The sequence below is a fragment of the Aptenodytes patagonicus genome, chromosome 7, assembly GCF_965638725.1.
Source record: "Aptenodytes patagonicus chromosome 7, bAptPat1.pri.cur, whole genome shotgun sequence".
NCBI lineage: Eukaryota > Metazoa > Chordata > Aves > Sphenisciformes > Spheniscidae > Aptenodytes > Aptenodytes patagonicus.
Genome location: NC_134955.1, coordinates 62,353,727 through 62,376,698, shown reverse-complemented (window position 1 = coordinate 62,376,698; position 22,972 = coordinate 62,353,727). Strand labels below are relative to the sequence as shown.

At 42.7% G+C, this 22,972-nt stretch overlaps 1 protein-coding gene across 4 annotated transcripts in view; it reads right to left on the bottom strand.

The window, feature by feature from the left end:
• Positions 1-22,972, bottom strand: part of KIF26A (kinesin family member 26A) — a 65,992-nt gene that overhangs the window by 2,639 nt on the left and 40,381 nt on the right. For 2 of the 4 annotated variants that reach the window (XM_076345556.1, XM_076345554.1), the window contains exons 4-10: positions 13,794-14,003; positions 11,712-11,805; positions 10,971-11,233; positions 10,537-10,720; positions 10,079-10,238; positions 8,220-8,382; positions 4,288-7,672 (exon numbers count right to left, since the gene is read on the bottom strand). In XM_076345556.1, the coding sequence (XP_076201671.1) occupies positions 4,288-7,672; positions 8,220-8,382; positions 10,079-10,238; positions 10,537-10,720; positions 10,971-11,233; positions 11,712-11,805; positions 13,794-14,003 (4,459 nt within the window). Of the gene's footprint in view, positions 1-3,482; positions 3,540-4,287; positions 7,673-8,219; positions 8,383-10,078; positions 10,239-10,536; positions 10,721-10,970; positions 11,234-11,711; positions 11,806-13,793; positions 14,004-22,972 lie in introns of those variants that run through there. The other 2 variants (XM_076345558.1, XM_076345555.1) reach the window with 2 other exon arrangements.

Genomic DNA, 22,972 nt, shown 5'->3' with positions numbered 1-22,972 from the left:
GAGATAGTGAGTAATTTCAAACCAATACTGATAATGGCAGATGAATCTGGAAATCTGCTCCTCCAGTTAAAGCCAAGCAAGGCTATGTAAGATCCCTCTCATTGCATTACCTCTTTGCAAACAGTTCCCTCCAGAACTACTACCAATGCTGTAAGGTGTGTATTGAGTTTGCGTGGCCAGGTTTTGGTAGCAGGTGGGGCTACAGGGGTGGCTTCTGTGAGACACTGCTAGAAGCTTCCCCCATGTCCGACAGAGCCAATGCCAGCCAGCTCCAAGATGGACCCACTGCTGGCCAAGGCCGAGCCCATCAGCGACAGTGGTAGTGCCTCTGTGATAACATATTTAAGAAGGGGAAAAACTGCTGCACAACTGCAGCCAGAGAGAGGAGTCAGAATATGAGAGAGAAACCACTCTGCAAACACCAAGGTCAGTGAAGAAGGAGGGTGAGGAGGAGGTGCTCCAGGCACCGGAGCAGACACTCCACTGCAGCCCCTGGTGAAGACCATGGTGAGGCAGGCTGTCCCCTTGCAGCCCATGGAGGTTAACAGTGGAGCAGATATCCACCTGCAGCCTGTGGAGGACCCCACACTGGAGCAGGTGGATGTGCCTGAAGGAGGCTGTGATGCCGTGGGAAGCCTGTGCTGGAGCAGGCTCCTGGCAGGACCTGTGGAGCCATGGAGAGAGAGGAGCCCACACTGGAGCAGGTTTGCTGGCAGGACTTGTGATCCTGGGGGGGACCCACGCTGGAGCAGTCTGCTCCTGAGGGACTGCATCCCATTGAAGGGACCCACACTGGAGCAGTTTGTGAAGAACTGCAGCCCGTGGGAAGGACTCATGTTGGAGAAGTTCGTGGAGGGCTGTCTCCCATGGGAGGGACCCCACGCTGGAGCAGGGGAAGAGTGTGTGGAGTCATCCCCCTGAGGAGGAAGGAGCAGCAGAGACAACGTGTGATGAACTGACCACAACCCCCGTTCCCCGTCCCCCTGCGCCACTGAGGGGGAGCAGGTAGAGAAATCGGGAGTGAAGTTGAGCCTGGGAAGAAGGGAGGGGTGGGGGGAAGGTGTTTTAAGATTTAGTTTTTATCTCTCATTACCCTACTCTGATTTGATTGGTAATAAATTAAACTAATTTCCCCCAAGTCGAGTCTGTTTTGCCCGTGATGGTAATTGGTGAATGATCTCTCCCTGTCCTTATCTCGACCCACGAGCCTTTCGTTATATTTTCTCTCCCCTGTCCAGTTGAGGAGGGGGAGTGATAGAGCGGCTTGGTGGGCACCTGGCATCCAGCCAGGGTCAACCCACCACAAGGTGCTAAATACCAGCAGTTGTCAATGACTTTGTGGGATTAGGAGGCATTCAGAAGGCAGCAACCAACCAAGCTGCAATTTGAGCCACCTCTAATGTCGAGGCCTATCACCACCGATTTGCACCAGCACTCAGAAGCTCAGCGCATGACAAAACTCACCAATTCCTCAACAGGAGGGCTCCTGGATTTATAAACAGCATACTGCCACCTTGATACATCTGCTAGGCCTCAAGTTTCATGAAGCAGAGACTGACTTAAGTCCTTCAAAAATGCTGGTACTTTTGTATACAAGAGTTGGCACTTTGGTGTCCAGCATTTTTTGCAATTGTAAGTCTTTCTTCATTCTCTAAAAGGCTGACCTTTACACTACATGTGTCAAGGATGAGTACATGCATAGAGCTGGTCAGGCAATGTTAACAAGGCTGCAGTCCAATCGCTAGGTAAATAAGGAGGGCTGAAGGCCACCAGAAACAAGCTGAAATGTCACATGGTAGCAGTAAGTATAAGCAGCTTTTGGGTGACTGGTGACAATAAATTTAGTGCCTAATTTCTTCCTGTTATTGAAAGTCAACTCAGAGGTAAGGTGTATTTTTTCTTCTGGTCTTCTTACAAAAGCGAGCACATCAAACAGGTGAGACAGTGCTGCCAAAATAACTTCTGGGCTGAGACCTCTACAGGAGAGTGAAGTGCAAGTTAAGGCTGTCAGGTAAGCCCTGTCACAATCTTCAACATGAAACAGAGACAAAATCGCAGCAGGTACCCCCAAAGCAATACACCTCCATAGATACCTGAAGAGTTACCTGCTTTACATATTCTTAAGAAAAACATCCCTAATTCTTCATTGCATCCTTGCCGATTTCTAAGTAACAAGAACAATCACAATGGGAATGTTTTGGAAAGGGGAAGACTTGATTCTCATTCTACAACACCTGTTCATCATTCTCACAACACCAATTCATTTAGCCTGAATCACCATTATAGTCCTGCCTGCTGAAATCACCCGCTGTAACTCTGATCCTGTAACCACTTTGGTGACAGCAGCATCCCTCTGAAGAGGACACCGAACAGATGCAGTCAAACACATATACTAAGCAGACAAACTTCATATCCTTTCACTGTACCAGCCAGGGTCAACGTCATTTCTCCAAGGATGAAGTTAAAGGATAAGGGGACAAGGTTTCCAGTGACATACATGGGAGTAGGACCTGTCCTTAAATCCAGAGACTGCATGACTCCAACACAGTTGGGAGCAACCTAAGCTACTCCAAGAATCTCTAACAGTTTGCAAAGATTACAATGTATTTTAGGCCATTTGTAAGAAATTTGTAAGAAATACTTCATGAACTTCCTAGGAAACCTCATTTCATGTATAAAACACATTATTATCTCTGAGTCTACAGCACTCCAAAAAAGTAATACATAATTTACTGACATAGAGCAATTTCAATTGGAAAAAGAAATAGTTCGTCATTTTTAAAGACCTTATAAGCGTTTCCTGGGGCAAAAACAAATACAAATCCATCAGTGGGTAATGCCTTCTCAATATGTGTGCAACTTATACAGCTGTTAATATTGATTTGTAGGAAAGGTTTAAGAGGTTGATATGCTATGGAAAGAGAACTGCAGCAAATATTGCACTAAGTTTCCAAAATGATTTATCACCTGCTGAAGCAACTCAGTTGCTTTGACCAGAAAGCACCATGAGATCTAAGTCAGTTTAACTCATTTGGTTTTACTGCCAGAATCGAGCATCATGGGTGTCTACAGGGATTGCAATAATTACCGCTTTCCAGCCAAAAGCTCAGATTCAGCGCATTGCTGATATTAGTTCCTACTGTATTTCCAACAATCGGTATGCTTAGCTTGCTGAATGAGGCTGCTGGTCATTAGCTGCATGGCACCGATTGCCACCGATTCTTTACGATACTACAGGACTTCAACCTAGATCAGTAAAAATGAATACTGTAACAGCAGTCATATGAGCCTGATTTTGAACCTGGCTACAACTAGTGGCACTTACATGAGCACCACCTGCGAAAGCAATAAGGAAAGGCACCGGAGAGCAGGAAAGGGGACCTGGCTCTCGTACACCCACCTTTGTATGGTGTGGTCAGACATGTCTGCCTTGGCACAGTACATGAGCTGGAGCTACCTCTTCTGAGCAACTCCCCCCAGTCGGTTTCCTATTGCTCATAGTATCCACATGTACGCTCTAAAATTTCTTTATAAAAACACTATTACAGTGCAATACAATAATTTTGCAATTAGCTGGTAGCATTAACGTAAGAGTCGCCGCATCTTACGTACGCACCCTACTGCTCTGCCCCTAAGCCTTACCTGTGGGTAATCTAACGCACATTCAGCAATCCTCATTAATTCACAAACACTCTCCTCCCCTCCAGGCCTATTCCCTTGTTTCCAAACTACAGTCCCAGCCCATCTCACTGAAATTCCCTCACAGACGCCTGGCAGCAGAGCTCCTCCTCTCCTCACTGCCCTTCTCTCACCGGTCTTCCTTGACACTCACTTGATCCTCACAAAAACTCATCAGTGCCCACCCAGCACCCTCACTCTTCCCAACCCACCCATAACACCCTCCTAGTTTGGGCCGCCCTGATGCCGCGCTCGCTGCCTACGCTGCTGAGGGAGGAAGGAACGTCTCCCGATCTGCTGGCGGCCATCTGCTGTCTCCTCCCTCGCAGGGAGGCTGCCGGCGCCCCGGGGCACCCGGCGCCTCTCTTGCCCTCTCCGCCGCAGCACCTGTGTCACACCTGCAGCTTTGAAGTGAAATAAATGACAAGTAGCTGCTGTCACAGCGGTACGTGCACACACGCAAGCACATGCAGGCAGTCCACCTCCCTGCTTTGAGTTTCCCCCAAACTGCCTCTCCCTCTCTGTCAGAGACACCATGAAAACCCCTCATCCTCAGGGATGCAGTGGAGCACCAGTGGACACCTGGCCACCTTCCCCTTCATTTGTTACCTGTTGATCGTTTCTTGGGGGACTTGAGGCTCCTCATCCGGCCCGGCGACGACATCCCGCTTTCGCTCATTGAGTCATGTGCCGAGGAGGCGCTGCCGGTGGCCTCGCTGTCCCGAATCATGCTCTCGTAGCCACTGCTGCCCCCGCTGTGGTAAAACAGAGCCGTCCTCCCCATGGCCGGCGGCAGCTCCCCACTTAGGACGCTGCTGTTGTCACTGCCATGCCCGCTGCTGTACCGCTGAGGCCGCCGGGGCGCCGTTATCTTGCTGTATGGAGACGGCAGCACTGGGATTTGCGACTTCTCATCGCTGAGGTTAATGCCACTGTCATTGCCGCTGTCGGAGTCGGTGGAGCCTCGGAAGTGGCCCACCTTGGCAGAGCCGCCTGACACCAGCTCGTTCACGCGGCTGTTGGCCGCCCTCATGGCCTGCTTGGTCCCCATGATGGTCCCTCGGCTGGGTTTGCTGCTGACAGGCTGCACAGAGCGGGGGGCCGCCTTCCCGACGGGGGCCATGCCAGAGCCCTTCCCTGCAGGCTGCACCAGGGACTTCACAGAGGAACTGAGAGACTTTGACCCGCTGGCGGAGAGGCCCCGGTTTTTATTCCCGTTCGCTTGCACCTTCTGGTTAGCTGTGAGTTTTGCCTGGCTGTTTTTACCGGGCGCAGGGGCGGTGAAGGGCGGTGGTAAACCCACACCAGAGGCAACAGGGGGGACCCCCAGCCTGGGGACGGAGCGCACTGCCCGGCTGTTGCTGGCGCTTCCATTCTCCCTCACCATGCTTGCTTTGGATCCGACCGACGTCAGGCTGTCGCACCTCTCCAGGGACATGTGGCTACCATAACGGTGCACAGCTTCACTCTTCGACGCCTTCGCCTTTAAGCTGGATGTCATCTTGGGCAAAGAGTGGTCACCCTTCAGGTTCATTTTGCTGCTGGCACTTTCGCTGAAGAAAGACCCAGCTTTCAACCTCAAATCTGCTTCGTCTTCAGCCTTTGGCGTGGCAGCTCTGGCAAAGTCCAGGCCAGAGGCTTTCCCCCCCCCATTACCCAGACCAACAGGTTTCTGCTCCAGGCTCGATTTGCGTACAGGAGGTGTTGGAGGTGTTGGCCCACCTGGCCTGGGCAACATGGTCGACTTCTGTGGTGCGCTCTTCTTTCCCAGTGATGATTTCAAGCTGCCAGTGGCCAAGGGACCATCCGAATTCCCTCGGGTCACGGCCTCCGACAAAGTACTGTTAGTGTGCGACACTGGCATCACTCCCAGTGTGGTGGCTCCTCTCTTCAGCTGTGGCATCTTCATCACAACTTCTGACTTCTTTGCAGCTCCACTGGAGGATTTGCAGGCCATTTCGCAACCATCCACAACCCTCTGCGAACAGGCAAGCATAGTCTGCGACTTTGTTGGCCTGGATGCTGCACCAAAATACTGGGCAGCTTTTCCTGGCTGCTTCTCAGTACCAAACACATGAGATTTTGGAGACAGCAGTGAGTCTGCAGGTTTTGCGTCCAACTGATAATCGGTGCGCAACAGCCAGGGATCTTCAAATATACCATGTGGATTCTGCAGCTCTTTATAGCTGAGGACAGTACTATTGTGGATTGGAGACGAGGTAGTTTTTGTTTTCCTAGGAAGACTAGAATGTATTGTTTCTATCACAGGCGTATCATGAGAATTACTAAATTTTATTTTTACGGGCTGATCAGTGACACAAAAAGCACTTTTTATCTGAGATGCTTTGGTAGTTTCAGAGGTTTGAAGGCTTTTGCTGATGCCTGAGGACAGCTTGCTGGAACTCAAGCTCTCACTCTCCAGTTCAGAGAAGCAAAATCCACTGTCGTTCAGAGCGCTTTTCAGGGGGACAGATAAATGGGATGAATCCAAGTTGAAGGGTTCCTCGGACTTATTACAGCTGTAAGATGACTGTGCGACAAAACTGTCACTAGACTGGGCTCCATCACTTTCAATTGTACAGATGCTGACTTCACTAAGCCACGAACTTATGGAGGAACGTCTGCTGCTGGTAAAGGGATCCTTAGCAAAGGGCACAACAATATCAATATTTACACCAGTAGAAGTCTCCTGTGAGGTATAAGCATCAAATTCATCATTTATGCTGCTGATAATACTGACTGGCCTCGAACCCGATGCAAGGGCCTGAAGGGAGCAGTCGCTGTTAAAGCTAATGATACTGGAAGGTCTTCCATTATCCATAATCCCGCTAATGGACAGTTCTTCCACCACAGTGAAAACAAGCTCATCCTCTCCATTCAGCTCAACAGGCTGCTGCAAAGTCACCGTGGTGGTTAGTATATCCCGATCAAAACATTTCCCTCTGAATGCTGACCTGAAGCTGTGTACCTCTATCGCACCTGACTGATTCTGGGCATTGCTACCAACCAGAAATGTGCTTCCTACGGGGTTTTGCTCAGGTTTGTTTCCCATCTGCTTGCTCATTCCCACAGGAGGAGTCCGAACTGCATTGCTATTGTCCAGCTCCAAATTCTCAGCTTTGGAGCTCGGTACGTGCTCTTTCTGCTGTGGAGGTGGAGGTGCTGGGCTTGGCAAGGGTCTCTTCACGTACAAGGACTTTTCCTTAATGACACATTCAGCTGTGGCCTTATGCTGCTCCAGATTCCTTGAAGGGCTACACCTTGAGGGCTGCAGGGAATCGGTGATTGTCTCTCTCTCTCCCTCCAGTATCGAGTCTACTATTTTGTTGTCAGCTCCTCTCTGTGGCTTGGAAAGCTCTGTTTTCAAGTGAGGTGTGCTCTTTTCATGACAATTGCCATTGCCAGCCCTTGGTGCAACAGCCTGGAAAGGAAGGTTATGTCCTTTTTTGGGAGATGCAGTTTCTTGTGGAACTGGTTTCTTAAATCCTCCAGAAGGAGAAGATATTTTTTCCTTTATCAGCTTAGACTGTGCATTTTCTGTACCTCCGGCGACTGGACTACAATTGGACACAACAGAGATTTCTCCACAAGCAAATTTGATGGGTTCCTCACTTCCATCAATGCACTCTAACCTTTCCTGCAGTTCAGCAAAAGTGTTGCATTTAAAATGGTCCTTGTCAGAACTCCTACCAATAGCAGAATTGTCTTTACTTCTCTTCTTGTTTAGGGATGGGATTATGGGAACAAACTCTGGAGGACCTTCATTATCTGTCAATTCCCTGTCAGACAAAGCTGCACCATTGGGACCAACATAGATGACAGTATCACAAGACTGTTCACTGCTGGAGGAATAATCAGGATCACTAGATAGACTCAGGACAGGAAGGTCAGGGTCAAGGGCAACAGTTCGTGGGTGGAAGGGTCGCAAATGGGGTGGTCTTCGGACATGTCCTTCTTCACATGAACTCTCTCCTCCAGACGAGCTGGATGCATACTGCAAATGATCAATAAGGGAAAAGTTATTAATATAAATTGCTATACAAGTAATATATATGTACATATAATTGATTAAAAGGTCAGGTTTGCTATATGCTCTGTGCTTTGTGTATACTATCACAACTACATCTAGTGGAAAAATGTTAGAGTGTGAATTAAAATGACAAGGTCATGCTACATAGATTTTACTGTATTAGGAGTAATATAACAATCACATCTTTTCAGATAATTTCCATTAAATATTATGCATTGCCTTTCTCCTCAACAGTTTTCTGTTCATTCCTGATTGGTTTTTAATTAATACAAATAAGAGCTTTTGAGATAGTTCCACATATAAGCAAAGAAAGAACACGTGTTTGGAACAAAAAGAAGGGAATTTCAGGATTAAGGATTGGGGGCAGGATGATGGCTCAGTGCCAAGTCATTTGTCAGTTCCTCTCCTGAGCTTTTATGCATTTACCACCGAGAAATCCCATGTTCCCCCACCGAGAGGTTAGGAGAACTCATTTTAAAATGAATTCGTTTCTGCTTGTTTGTGAAGCAACCTTGGATTTCTTCTTCCTCATTCGATGGATTCGCGATGCAAGCTGAACGGTGGTGAGAGTTTCTGCATAATTAGCTGGGGAGTCAGAAATATGCGCAATCATAGTAGTTCTGCAGTTGATGTTCCCAAGTGATTCCCTCAACAACATTGTCAACTTGTTGTCCCTGTGTAACAAATGAGAACACTAGGATGGTTTAAAGAAATCACAATCATTTTTTGCAGATTTTTACACCACAAGCTGTGCTTTCACTCTCATAGGATATATGCAGGTATGGTACATATAGATAAGAAATATGCTCCTATTATTTGACCACACTTAAAACGTGTCTAAATGTACACATACAAAGATACCAATATTTTAATTATTTATCTGCCTGTGTATTTGCAGTATGGTAGTCATTCTATTTGTCACTTAGACAATTGTAAAACAAATTATTGATAACTAGTTTAGTTATCTCAGGTTTAGCTCAATTACCCAAAAAGCTCATGAGTGCTGTATTTTTAGCTGAGCAGACTTAGTACCTGGATAACTAAGCCCTGTGAGCTCTATGCAAACAATTTTGATAATAAGAAAAAAGTAAGTCAACAGAAATGGTAAGAAATCTCTAAACAAATATAACAATGTTAGATATCAGAAAGATATTATCAGTGCCACCCCAACTAATCTAGTTTCTATTCTATAGCAAATGGGAAGCAGAATTTCTCTCTGAAGGCTTTCCTGGTGATGCAAGTCCTCTGCCATGGACAGCAAAGCTGACAAGACAGGTGACCTTTTGTCCTCCACTGGTCTCCAGGACATCTCTCCCCAGGGTTCCCTGGAGGCTGCTTCCTATCACCCCGCTGAGCTGGCCCAACATGTGGGAACTACCGTCACATCTGCTCACTAAACCATGGTCGGTGACAAAGTTGAAGATCTGCCCTTCCCTATTCTAACTCATCCATCCTCTACTCCATCCACAAACTTAGCAACTAGCCTGAGGAAATTATCTTTCTGCCTAATACAGAAAGAAAGAACACCTGTTTGAGATGCAGCACTAGATAAATATGTGAAATGACATGATTGATAACAACAGCACAAAGTTATAACGCATGAAGACAAGCAGCAATTAAATTTAAGGACCGAAGGCCAAGTTCTGGTAAGGGTGTTTACAATGTGGCTGTTGTCTTTAAGCTGGGCTCCCCACAGGTGTGTTTGACATAATATTATTGTCAAGTACACTCCACAAAGGAACACACCTAAATGTTTGCTTCTGCTAAACAAATGTGCAACATGGTGGTCGTCTTTTTTTTAATTGAAAAGATGTATCATTCAAAAAGGCATACAGAAATAACAACCTTTGATGACTATACTCGATAAACTCTCCAGTATTTTCTGAAATTTCAATACAATTTTTAAATTTGGAAAAAGGAGAGAAAATCCTATGAAATTTTGATGAAATTGTTCACTAATGTCCAGCTGGCTGAGATCAGTCTAAATTCCAAACCCAGGAAACACAGAGGAGATAGAAGGAAAGAAAACATTTTGGCCATTTTGCCCTGCTTTTTTCAACAATCAAACCCTCCCCAACATTCCACCCAACTTAAGTATATACCAATATGCATATAATTTTCGGCCATGTAATTAAGAATTTCATGTTACTACATGACATTTTAAAAGTTGTGTGTATGTATATATACGTATAGACAGGTAGATGAATAGATTTATCTGTAACAAAGAAGTGACCTTAAAAGAAGACAGACCCCTCTCTGACAGAACTTCCTTTAACTTCATCTCAGGTAAAGAGTAAATTGTTGATGCAATTCATTGCTAAGGTAACACCAGCCACAAATTTAAGATAATGCAGACAATAATTCACTTACTTATATGGCACATGCTTAGCACCGTTAATTAAGGCCAAAATTACATTGCCCAGGGCAGAGAGAGACAGACACAGAGAGCCTCCTCCATCTCGGCTCTTGCTCAGCACTTTTTCACAGCTCCCTAGATCAATGAGATGCAAACGGCTGCGTCCTCCAGACACTAAAACAAAAAGGGGAAAAACAGTTGTACATCACGTTCTTGCATGGACTCAAGCCAAACTTGGTATTCAAAATGTATTCAAATGAGGAAAAGAATGAATACAGCATGGGATAATGACCAAATTAAATATTAATAGTGAGGAAACCAGATATTAGCCGCAGCTACCAAAGTTAAAGGTGACTCGACTGGCTTCAGGGTTTACTTCATTTCTTCTTTTTAAGTTTATTGCGAATTATTGTTTAAACTAACCCCAAACCATGTCATTTAAAAATAAGCAGTATCGTAAGAAGATTCATACTTCCTCCTTTGCCACTCTTCTCCATGCGATACTGGTATATGTGAAGAGTAAAAAGCATATGTGAATTCCTCCTATCTTCTTCCTCGCATTCTGGTTTGCTGGTACTTCTGGCAGCAATTGCAGCATCAAGGAAAAAGGCAGCTTTCTCTGCTGTCGGGGCCCTTAGCTCACTTTGGTTTTGAAGCTTGAATATAAACAAGAAAATGACTAATTAGCACAGGGGCATTTTTTATTATTATTTTGTGCTGAACTGGCTAAATCTTCAGGGCACTAAAAGAAACAAATATGTACACCATGGGAGAAGGGCTTATAAATTAAAAGCAATAATTTTTTTTTACTGTCTTAAAAGTTGTCATAATTGTTGCCAGATAAAGGAAATAAAAAGCAGAAGAAAGTCAGGCTCAGAAAAATCTATGTTGTGACATCCATTATACCTGGGTTCCACATATTGGATCTTCTCTCAGATAAACCCCGGGAGACTGGCCATCCTGAAGGCTGCCAGTGGCTACTTCAGCTAACAAATCCTTAAGGTTTTCATCTTTGCCACTGATCTCCACAGCAGATACTCTAATAGAGAAACGAGTCCCAGTTTTTTCTTTACGTTCATTGATTAATTTGAAGAGCCAAGAAATTGCACAGGGGATGATACCAAGGCTTTGCGTGGAGTTATCTTTCCCAATCATGGTAAAAGATTTTCCTAGAATGAAAAGACAAACATGAACTTAATTCACCCTTCTCGTACGAGAAAATGTCTCTTCATATCACCATTGTACATTACAGGCAATGCCATGTGCTGCACAGATAATGGGAAAGAACAGATGCAAAAATGCAAAGTATTTAGTTATTAATCCATTACTATTTATTCAACTAGTTTTGCAATTTTTGTAACTCAGACCCACAGCAAATTAACATTAAAAACATCTCTGATCTTTTGATTTTCATCACAATACCCCTATATAAACTCGCTCTTGAATAAGCTAATCTGATGTTACATTTTACCTTTTCAAATTAAAACTTACAATCCCAGTGTAGAAATAAACCATGATAAGTTTGCAAAGCTAATTAAAAAGAAATTCTAATCTATTCATATACTCCAGGTTTATTGTTCCAGGAGCTGACAGCATGTAATTACCAGACTGACATAGTAATTAAGTGTAACGAATTTGGGAGCTCACCAAGCTTGACATGACCAAAGCAAAATATGCAACCATCTGCACCATTCACAACAGACTGGATTACTTCTGCTACTGTTCCAGAGCATACCTCAGCCTGAAAGAAAGATTGGAGACAAATAAGTAAAAGAGCATATACTGCTATGGTTTTTACTATTCTTCTGTAATGAAATGAATGACTCAATATTTTGAGGCGCAATATTCTCCCCATTTTTATGGCATCAGTCCTATTATTTTAGTAACTATGCTATCTTAAAAAATAATAAAATATGCTACTACAGCCTAAAATAGTTCTCAATTCTATTGAACCAATTCTCTTGGAATATTGATTCTATGACTAATGTAGCAAACTGAATGCTATCCAACCAGGCTTCCTGCTGGTATAATAGCTTAGCCAAGGCTATTCAGCAATAGTAGCAACTCCACTGAAATTAAGGTACTCAAGAGTGCTCACAGGAATTAAAAAGACATTTATACTGGAGAAAATGCATTAAGATCCCTGAATAAGATTTCATAGTATCACATTTTCCTCTTCCAGGGGAAACATCATCATCAATAAAGAACTGGCTAAAATATTTGAGTGTACTAAAACCAGTTTATCCACATCAGTGAAGGTTTCAAATATACAATAAGATGATCTATTAAGTACAGCAACTGGGGGCAGGGGAGAGGGTTGGTGTAAATATGTAACTACAGTGAAATGATAAGGCTCTGTTTGCAGGTGCATGGCAACAAGCTTGCCTCGAGCAACGACGCCTGCACAGAAGCGGCTGCGCTGGCCAACATCACCCAGAAAAACCACAAACAGGCCACCCAACAGGCCCACCACAAGGACCTGAAAGAGCCTAGCCCAAACCAGGGGTCAACAACCTGAAGGACTAGTGCCAAAACCAGCAGAGAAGCAGGCTGTGACCGGCCACCTTGCAGCAGGGCTGGCAACACAAGTAAGAAAAAGGCACTTCCAGTTCTGGACTAATGTTGAGATCACTGTTGCGTATTTCTGCACAAAGATGCCATTTGAGCTTATGCAGAATCTTAAAACCAGCCTCCTGACGTGGTTATCATTGCTTTAGGCACTGATCTGTGTGGGAGGTTATTCTCCATCTTTAGTGCTTGGACCTAATAGATATTTTCATATCTTTAGTTTAGGACCCAAAAAATTAAACAAAATCCTAAGAGAAGATCTGAGGGTGGGATTCTGAACTAGATCTTGTCATGTTTTCTCAACATTAATATACCATTTTCACCTTGAATGTTTTGTGTTTTATTTTTCTTTCATCAAACCCTAATTTTTTTCAGGCAGTTCAAACTCGAAGTGGTTCTTCATACTCTGTTTAGTTTTTTTCCTCTTTTTAAAGTTGTTCTAGGATTCTTTTTCTGAACCCAAGATTTTTCCCCAGAACGAAATTTCAGGGTGAAATTTCCAATCTCACCGAATATACTGCAGCTCACAATCCTCTCAAATACCAGCCATCCTATTTGTGTATCAGATTTCAGGTCTGGGGCTACTACTGTACAAATACACCCTTTTGCAGGGCAAGAGAAAGGCATGCACCATCAGCACCACCATCAAGATAAAATAATCAGTCAAAAACACAGTATAAACAAACTGGAAAAGGCGAGGAAAATATAAAAGCTCCCTAACTGTTTCAGTATAGCAATCCCATGGGGTTAGCTGTATCTCTTCTCCTAACAGCAGCATTTAGTTTAACGTTAAGCACACGTTCATTTCCCACTGAAAGCAGTGGGGAAGGACTTTATTTCAGTGACATCAAACGGGTTAAAACCTAACTGGATGGAAAAGCGAATTTCAAATTGGTTGTGTGTCTTTCTCTAACAAGAGAAAATGCAGGAAGATAATCTAGTCGGCAAATCCATCTCCCCAGCTATTACTCCTTAATTTTACATCTCGACTAAACTGAAAATGTAAGAATTTACCCACTTGTCTATTAATTTCCATGTTTTTTCCAGGCATTAAGGCAACTCATTCAAATAAAATTCCCCAGGAACAGAAAGAACTCTTAAGGCAATCAAATGCAGTGGCCATGAGAAGACTCAGGAGGTTTATGCAAGTGACTCCAGTACCTGCGAAGCATCCTGGGGGAAAACTGCATCAAAGGCAAACATCTTTGGGACAGCAACAACGCCTCTCCTGTGACCTGCATTGGAAGGCCCACTTGCCGCTGGATCATAAAACGTGATTTGCTTTTTTCGCGGGTCTACCTTTAGGAAGGACATGGATTCGGATGTTTCATGTGCTCCTTGAGAGGCACAAATCCTTACCATCACTTTCACCTGCAAGAATTCAGAAGAAAGCAGCAACTTGAGTTCCCAGCTACAGATAAACGCATGCAAAGCATTCCTCCCAAACCTACTCCTCCTCCCATGACACGTTCATTTGTAATATTTAGGTGTGTCAGAACAACCGTGGGACAATACCAGAGCCAGATTTTCCAGCCTGGTTTCCACCCTGGGGTCTTCACTCGACTAGCTTTTAAAGGTGCACTTTGTCCCTTCAGTTGACTCTGTTCCAGTTTTACCATTTCGATTTATAAATGTCTGATCTGCAGGTATAATCCACTGTAGATGTAATACCATGCCTAAAGAAAAGGAAACTCTAGTCTCCTACCTTTCAAGTACTTAATGTGACCGAAAGCACAAACCGATCCACTCTGAAAATCAGTCTGAATAACACAAGGCTCAAACAGCTAGTGCATTCAAACTGAACTAAATCTAGAAACTTTCAATTCCTGGTTCACGTTCTTCTAATAAAAAGGTGCTTCTCTTATAGCCTTCCCAGGCAGACGCTTTTATGCTGTCATTGCTAGCCTCTTTGGTGGGTAGTTGCAGATTTAATGGGAAAGAAGGGAAGAAAAAAAAAAGCATTAAAAGGTCAAAAAGCTTGAAAAGAAACCACTCACAAAGTACATTTCTATTGCAGCATTGCAAATGCCGATTTCCTACACACGCCATTTTAAGACAGCATTTTTAGAGAGCTCAGACATGTTGGCTGTGATTTCCAAAGCAGCTTATGGGAGCCAAGTGAGTGGGTCTCACTAAAGTTCAGCAGAGGCTGCACACCTGCTTCTTTTAAGCTTCCTGGAAATCATACTCTTACTTTGAAAAACTGTGAAATATTGCCTCACACCCACTTACGACCATTTATCCTTATGAAATGCTCCCAGGTCAGAACCAGCGTGTTTTATACACCTTGCACTGAAGTAAATGACTATTACAGGCACAGTGAATCACTCTGCCGGTCTTCAATTCTGCACTGCCCAGCAGATCAAACTTAAGAGAAAAGCAATGCTCAGCCAGAGTGACTTTCCATGGCTGACATGAAATGTTTCAATAACAAGCTGAACAACAGTATTATCTCCTTATCCAACTACCAGACAACTTTCACAGCACCAGTGTTAACCATCTATTTTCACTGGGTGAAAAGCCTCCATGGCCGTAATGCACCACAGCCAGCAGAGGTGGAACAATTTACACCCGTACCCTCCAGAGCACCCATCAGGAGCTTCATCTTCTGCAATGTAACTACTGACCCACAAAACACCCACTCCTTTTACAGCACTTGCACTTGATTTGGAAGGGGAGTGACACGTAGCAACCGCTCTGCTGCAAATCACCAGGTGAACCCTCCAAACACAAGAGCACGCAGTCACTTGCTGATCTGAGTCAGGCCCATCTCTAGGCCTGAGCTGGATGTTGCATGGGGAAGCCGGGTTGGCAAGCATCCATCTCTGATAAAGAATGATCCTCCTTTTCAGTAACTTTTTATTGCTAAATTTAACCTTAAAGCTGCCAGAACAATTTGACTCCTATTTACTATGTTCTGAGAACATTATTTCATTAAAATGGTGTGCACTTATTACACTGACACATTCCTTGTGTCTTTACAAAAAAAAATGTGCCTTGCAGTCAGCACTTCCCCGTCATTCCTGTATCCAGAGAAATAATGGCAAAGGAAGACCCAAAGCTGAAAAACTACTTCAGCAAAGCACAACGTGGGAAGTGCAGACAACGAACAGAGACCAGAGCAGGCTGAGCCACCCTCTAGGACTGCCCTTCATACCAGACAAGATGACAAGGTGATGGCATACACACCTGCACCCAGTGGGTGCAAGCAAAATGTAGTGTCCAAGCCAGGATGATCCACAGCAGACAGGTGGGTGCAGCAGTAAGCACCATGCTGAACTGTCCCTGCCTTTATCAGCTGGGGAGGGTGGGTAATTTGAAGATTTCGTTTAGGTCCTCAACTGTTTCATTTCTCCTGCTCCTACTTTCTACGGGGGCTAAGCTGCACACAGGCTTCCCTGCACAGTTACTCAAGCATCCTAACAGAAAATATTTTCCAGAAAGCGGCTATAAAAGCTTTTCCCCAACATTTTTTCCAAACAAAGAGGTTAAGAAACAACCAACCCCTCTAGCAAACGCTTTCTTTTCTTTCCCCTTTCATAGTGATATGAATATGAAAATACAGTCCCAGAAAATAAGCAAACCTTAGAATAAATGAAACAGCTGCTTCAAAAGCAAAGTGCATCAGAGGTGACACACTCAAGGCTCTTTCCCCATAAAAGCTCCATGAAGCCAGCTTTGTGTATTAGCCTGCTAGCTCAACCTTGACATGCTACCAAGGTGCTCAGAAAAATAACCTCCCTCAGGAAAAAAAAAAACAAAATACCTAAATATATATAAATATAAATGCCCACTTCAGGGTCGCTTGATTAAAATGAATTTTAAAATATATGCTGTTTTCAAAGCACTTCTCTAAACAGTCCTTTCTGTTCTCTCTTCCACCTATTATTAGATTATAGCAGCCAGAGCTTGGATAAGAGGAAAATTGGTTTGCTCCTGACCTAAACAGCAAGTTACCTCCATCAGAGTGTTGCTCCCCTAACACAAAGATGGCTTCACCCCCAGAAAAAGCTTGTGTCTCAAATCAGCTTTTTGAGACCACCTCTCTGAAGCAGAAAGATACTAAAATAGCTTCCCATAATGGATCAGATCCCAAACTTAACAGGCCTCAAGGGTCATCTTCATTTTTACAGTGGAAGTGAGCTTTCAAGACAAATGGGAGAGGAAAGAGAAAAGCAGCTCGAGGGAGTTCCTCTTTTAGCGTTTTGTGTATAAAAGCTGATTTGCAGAGTAGAAAAACACTGATTTCAAATTTAGTTTCTCTGCCCACTAAATCTATCTATAAGTGATGCCTACCAGATATTGTAGGGTTACGATGTGTCACACTCATTCATGATGCTGCGCCAGACTCCGACTTCACTCGGAAATGAAGCGGAAATGCTCATGAAAGTACCAACAAGCACAAAGATTACTCAAACACATCCCTTCACAACAGCAAAAACTAAGTGCAGGCAGATCCCAGCTGCATGCACATGCTTCTAAGTACGTAAAAGAAAGGTTTGGTGTTACCTGTTTATTCCTCTTACACTTCTTGCCCTCCTGTGTTTCAGGACCAATCTTAAGTGACAGGTTTATATTCTCAGCTCTGAAGTTCATCCCAGTACCCTTCTGGGATGAGCACGGCAGACAAAGCAGCGTACTATAGAGCCAGCATGGTTCTTGCCTTAGGGATCAACTTAACTGCATCTTCTCCTGGGTGTCTTTATCTAGTTCTCATACAAAAGGCATGCTCACCTGTAGCGATAGCAATGTGCAGTGCAGGAAATCATCCAGATACAAGGGCTTGCAGTGAGGGGAGGATTCAAGAAAACATGGGAACCTTCAAATTTTAAAGTAACTTTGGCCCGTAACTAGGGAGCATAGCAGCAATACCTGCACTGCACTCTAATGCTTTTATTTGCTTATGAAAATGAATGACTAGAATTAAGTACAAGAACATTAATTTCAGGCCCACTCAGGATCACACCCTCTGTGGGCAGTTATTCAACAACATGGCCAGCTTTCTGGTGGTCAGTTCCAACTGCAGCGGTACCAGCTACTGGTAACACTTGCACAAAGCAAAGAAAACAGAAGATAAGGAATTTAGAGGAGAATGAATGAAGAAATGGAAGAATAAGACAGGCCTGAAAGAATAAGAATAGGACTGGGAGGGGAAAAAAAATAGAGAACTAAAAGGAATAGCGGGGCGGGGGAGAAAGAACACAAAAAAGGAAAGACAATACAAAAATGGCAATTCCGGAAAAGTAATCTCAGGCTCAGGGCATCTCTGCCCTGACCACTTTTAGATTCCTTTAATGAGAGCTAAGATGGCACATCCTTCTTGCGATGGGGGTGACCCTTCCTGCTAGAACTGGGGATTTTTAGTAACTCCTTTCCCCCCCCCTTTTGTGTATTTCTTCAATGTCACAGAAAGATGCAGAGTAAGAAAAATAATTACAAGTGGAAGTTTATCATTATCAAAGATACGAGGATTTGTACATAGACATTCATACAGACACTGAATATTGGATAGAGGCTCCATTTTAATGAGGATGTTGATAGAAAAAGAGGATAGGTTTGTATTTGAGTTCAATTTCTGCAAACAAAAATAAACACAAACATCACAATACTTGCACATTATTAACATTTTTCTCAGTGCCTGAAGAAAGCCTAAATCATGCAAACCACTGAAGTATCTCATTAATTAACTGACTCTAATCCGGTGGGTTTTGTACACTGGGGGTTAACACTCAGCTGCTGAACTTTCCAAATTCATGTTTCTGCAGGAACCAGGAGGTCAGCAAAATTGCTGAAGGAAACCCTATTAAAATCAAAAGTGTTTGGGGAAAGAAGATGTCAAATACATCCTGAATATGCCATTAAAAGATAAAGAATTTAAAAAGTAAATAAAAGAGGCACATAATTTGAAAAAGCCCTAGAAATGGGTGGCATAAGGTCAGAGGCCCACCCACCCAGCACAATGGGTGTAATTTTAACCTTCACTGGCAAGTATGGGAGAGAGATTCATAGCAATCAAGAAATTTTTAGTCTTTTTTTTTAAGTTTATCTGTCTGTCAGCCTACAGTGGAAGTCAGGGAAAATAAAGGCTATAAAAGCAAACATCTGCAAGCTAGAATTCATTTGCTCCAGCTATGTAAGGGCAAATCCAGTGGATGGATGCTGTAGCAGAAAAACAAAAGTCATGCTGCAGTTTTCTGTGCGCATAATAAAGAATTTTAAGGGAGACAAACTGGCAAAGGGCAGATTTCTGAATCTCCCCTGTGCGGACGACAATGGCTTTGTGGAGGACTATGGGGCTAAACCCCATACAGTTTCAGAAACATCTGATGAGACCACTAGAGAACAACAGAACCACATAGTACACTCAAATATCAGTAATATGTTGGAGCCCTGAGCTAAAACTCTAGACCTTGACATCTCGGACCCTTATGAAAGTCAAATATAGATGCATATTTAATAATTCTGACCTAAACAATGAAACATTTTGGAAACTGAGGGATGCACATCCTGGCTGGTACCTGCCCTTCCTCCTCTTACAGCCCTCCTCCTCCATTGCTACTGTCTACCCCGTTTCACACCTAAGGGTCACAAGGAGAGACCTTCTGCCCCATCGCCACGTGGCAGACACTGTTCCCACGCTGTGACCTCCTCCAGGAATGTTGTCCCCACGTGCCCCCTTTGTGCGGACTCGTGATTTCCAGACCTCCCCCTGCATACTGAACCAGCTGGAGTTGAGGAGAACAGGACGAGGGAGTCACAGCAACCAAAATAATGGGCTGGCTGCAGGACTGGTCAAGATAGTGCAAAACATCAAGCGTATGTCAGTGTCAGAAAGCAGGTTTGGAAAAAGTAAGAGACAGACCAAAAAGCCGTGAAACCCAAATTTCAAAGCAACTCTCTGACATGAATGTGAGACTGATGGCCAGAGGCAAGCTAGCAGTTTTATCTAATATAGCCCATATATTTTAGATATGCTGAACTGAATGGAGCTACAGCAAAGCCACGCATCAATGAACACAGAACTCCTCCAAGACCAGTGAGGCATGTGTCGTCCCAGAAGAAATCACGTCCAAGGCTGAATTTGTAGAGAAAAGAGCCAGTGATAACAGAGAGAATGACACAATCCTACACAATTTTAGACAGAAACAGCCAGGAGACTGAGACAGTCAGGTTCACATTGATTATTACCCCATAATCAAAAAAGGTGGAAGGGCTATCAACTCTGAGACCAGATGAAGGGGAAGGACAGTCTCACACTTAAAGAACCAGAGGATTTGGATTCTGTTCCTAAGACTATCACGGACCTCTACTACATGTTTTAGACAATGAATACAAAAAATATTTTATATATGTCAGAAAGTTGGTCATTCATCTTTTAGTGGAGTAAAGGGTGCCAAATACTCTATGCAGTTTAATTTGGGGCAGACATGTAGACAGAGAAGACTCCGCTAATTCACTAAGTAATGACTAGACTCCATGGCATTTTGAATGCTGAGGAAATTAAGACCCTGACCCAGCCAAGTATGTTAGCACAGGCGTAGCTGTAACATATGGTACCTCCTTTGAAATCAATGGATGTGCAGTGTTCGTGTGTTTATAGTGATGCTTTGTTAGCATTTGATGCTTATATAGTTGTCAAGTTTCAAATTAGACAGAATGAGAAGGAAAAAATAGAAGGAATTAATTAAAAAGCATGTAAAATTTTAAAATACATGCACTCAAGCCTTTTTTATGAAAATAAATTCTGACTTTGTCTGTATTTTGGGAAAGTGCTGGCACTGTACTGGAATCCATTCTAAAAATGCTGGTCATATTCTGCGTTACAGCAGTATCATAATCCCTAAATGAACAAGCAATTTGGTCTTTAGCAATAAATGTCATTATATCAAATTTGAATGGACACTAAATATTCCCTGGAAACACACATCCTTGACAGGAATCGTGCAGCCAGGAAGTTAATTTTGTCCAATGTTCACAAAATGGGGTATAACAGCAGGTTAATTAAATAACTTTGTTTAGACATCCACCATTCTGAATTAAGATTTCTCAGCAAGAAATTACAAAGAATTCACATTCAGTTGAATAAAGACCATTTTCCAATGAAATCACTTATTTTTCAACTACAGTGTAAATCAAATTACAAAAGTCCTAGTTCAGAGCCAATATTTTTCATGGATTTAATTGTAACTGACAGATATATAACCCTTGCTAAATTGGTTTACTGTGGGTAGTTCTTACAAGCCTTTCATATACTGCCACTACCAATGGATGGCAAATTTATATGCAAAATTGCCATGCTAGCATAGACCATCTAGCTCCCCTGGGAGAACCTAAAAAAAAAAAAAAAATCACTTCTGTATTGTACTCTATTAAAGAAGAATTGATTCTCTACTCCCAGGAGACATGAAGAAAACTATTTCATTTTTAAAGGTGAAAACAAAGTAGAAGAAATAGTGTATTTTTATCTAATTTTTCCACATTTTTGTTTAAGCAGTTCAAGGCATTTCAGCAGGGATGATGAACCTTGGATGATACAGGACTACATACATGGATAGAAGAGTACTTAGTATGATACATGATTTATATCAGAAATAACACTAGTCATTAGGAAACAAGCAGCAATAAAGATGACAAAATTAAGTACCTATTTGCTATCCATCATCAAACCATCATAAGAACCAGTGAATGGGACATACAGCACACTTAAGAAAACCCTGCATGATCAGTAAATCATATTAGCAGTACCTTAGCTATGCCTTGGTAAAGCATAAACAAAAGTAAATGTCTAAAACACATAAATGGAGACCAATATGTATATACCTGTCCAAGAAACATGCCTGACAATTCAGGTTCTCTTTAAATGCTCCACTTCAATTGTCTCATATAGGAGGATTCTGTCATTCTAACATAAAAAATTGACAGGATCCTTGGAAGAGACAAGCACTTAAAGCTGCTGTTGTAAATGATGCAGTATTATAAAGAATGAGCTGAATAGAACTCCAGAAAAAACATTTTGCATGAAAAAGGCTTCCTACCAGGCTAAAGAAAAATAGCAAATTAGAATGCTACACAGCAGCCACTGTAAAAAGGATGTCTTTTTTAATACCACAATATGATAAATTATCTTAAGTAGCACATTAATGTCAGAAATTGAGCATAATCTAACTTCTTTCCAGTGACAATATTAAATGGCTTTCAGACATCTTTCCTACTATTCTGACATTAAATTTAATAACACCCATAGAGACCACAAAAATGATTCAGTTACAAGAATCATACTGTACTGGATCATTGCCTTTTAAGTAGGATTCAGCTAAATGATTTGGACTCTGATGTTTTTGGCACATTCAAGAGAAAGGTATGAAATTTGCTACATAACATTTATCAGTAGTGAGCAAAATTCCTTTCAGTATCCAGTTTGCATTGGTAGTGGGACTTTCCTTTCTGCATGAGAGCTTGATTGTTGTTGATTATATGAAAAACCGGTCCCAGACAGGCCTACAGTTCTAAATTTTTTTTTTTTTTTTTTTTTTTTTAAACTTTTCCTTGCTTGGTATTCCTGAACATGGACAAACCCTGCAAGCACCTGTAAAAGTATATAACATTTTGCAATCTTAGCAAAGAAAATTAAGCAAAAGGCTTAATCAAAGATTTGTATCACAGAACAAGTCCACATACTCCTGCTGAAATTATTATAAGGGGAAGAATTGGTATTTGTGAAATGTAAAAGAAATTAATAAGACATTTATTTCCCACCTTCCAAAAGAGTACTTGAAACAATGAGAAATTATAAATAGAAATTGCAAGAGATACATATAGGCTCTGTGCTGTAGTAAGTCTCCAACAACAAATGTGTTCAACCATAAAAAGCCATATAGCAATTTCACCACAGCAGAACTGTACGATATGCACGGAGACGATGATATGAGACTAAGAACAAATTTAGATCTTGGGCTCAAATAATCAATAACTGAGTTCAAGCGCAAGAACTGGCCATCACGATATTTTCACATTCCTGCCTCCTCCAGCAGTTCTGACAATGCACAGTTACTGCCTTTACTATAGTCATACAGCTTACAAAAAGCAAGAATTCAAGCCTCTTCCCTTCCCCAAATGTCCATCGAGCTCACAAGTTCAAGACAAGGTCCCACAACCAGTGACAGGACCTGTCAACCAGACTGACTAATTCCAATTCTAGATACCACAGAAACACCCAGGATAGTCCTGATGCTGCCTATGCTCAATTCAATCAGTTCCTTAGATTCAACTGTCCCTTACCCCAATTCAGAATAATTCTTACTCATGTGTTTAACTTTGAAACTAAATGAAAAGGACTTAAT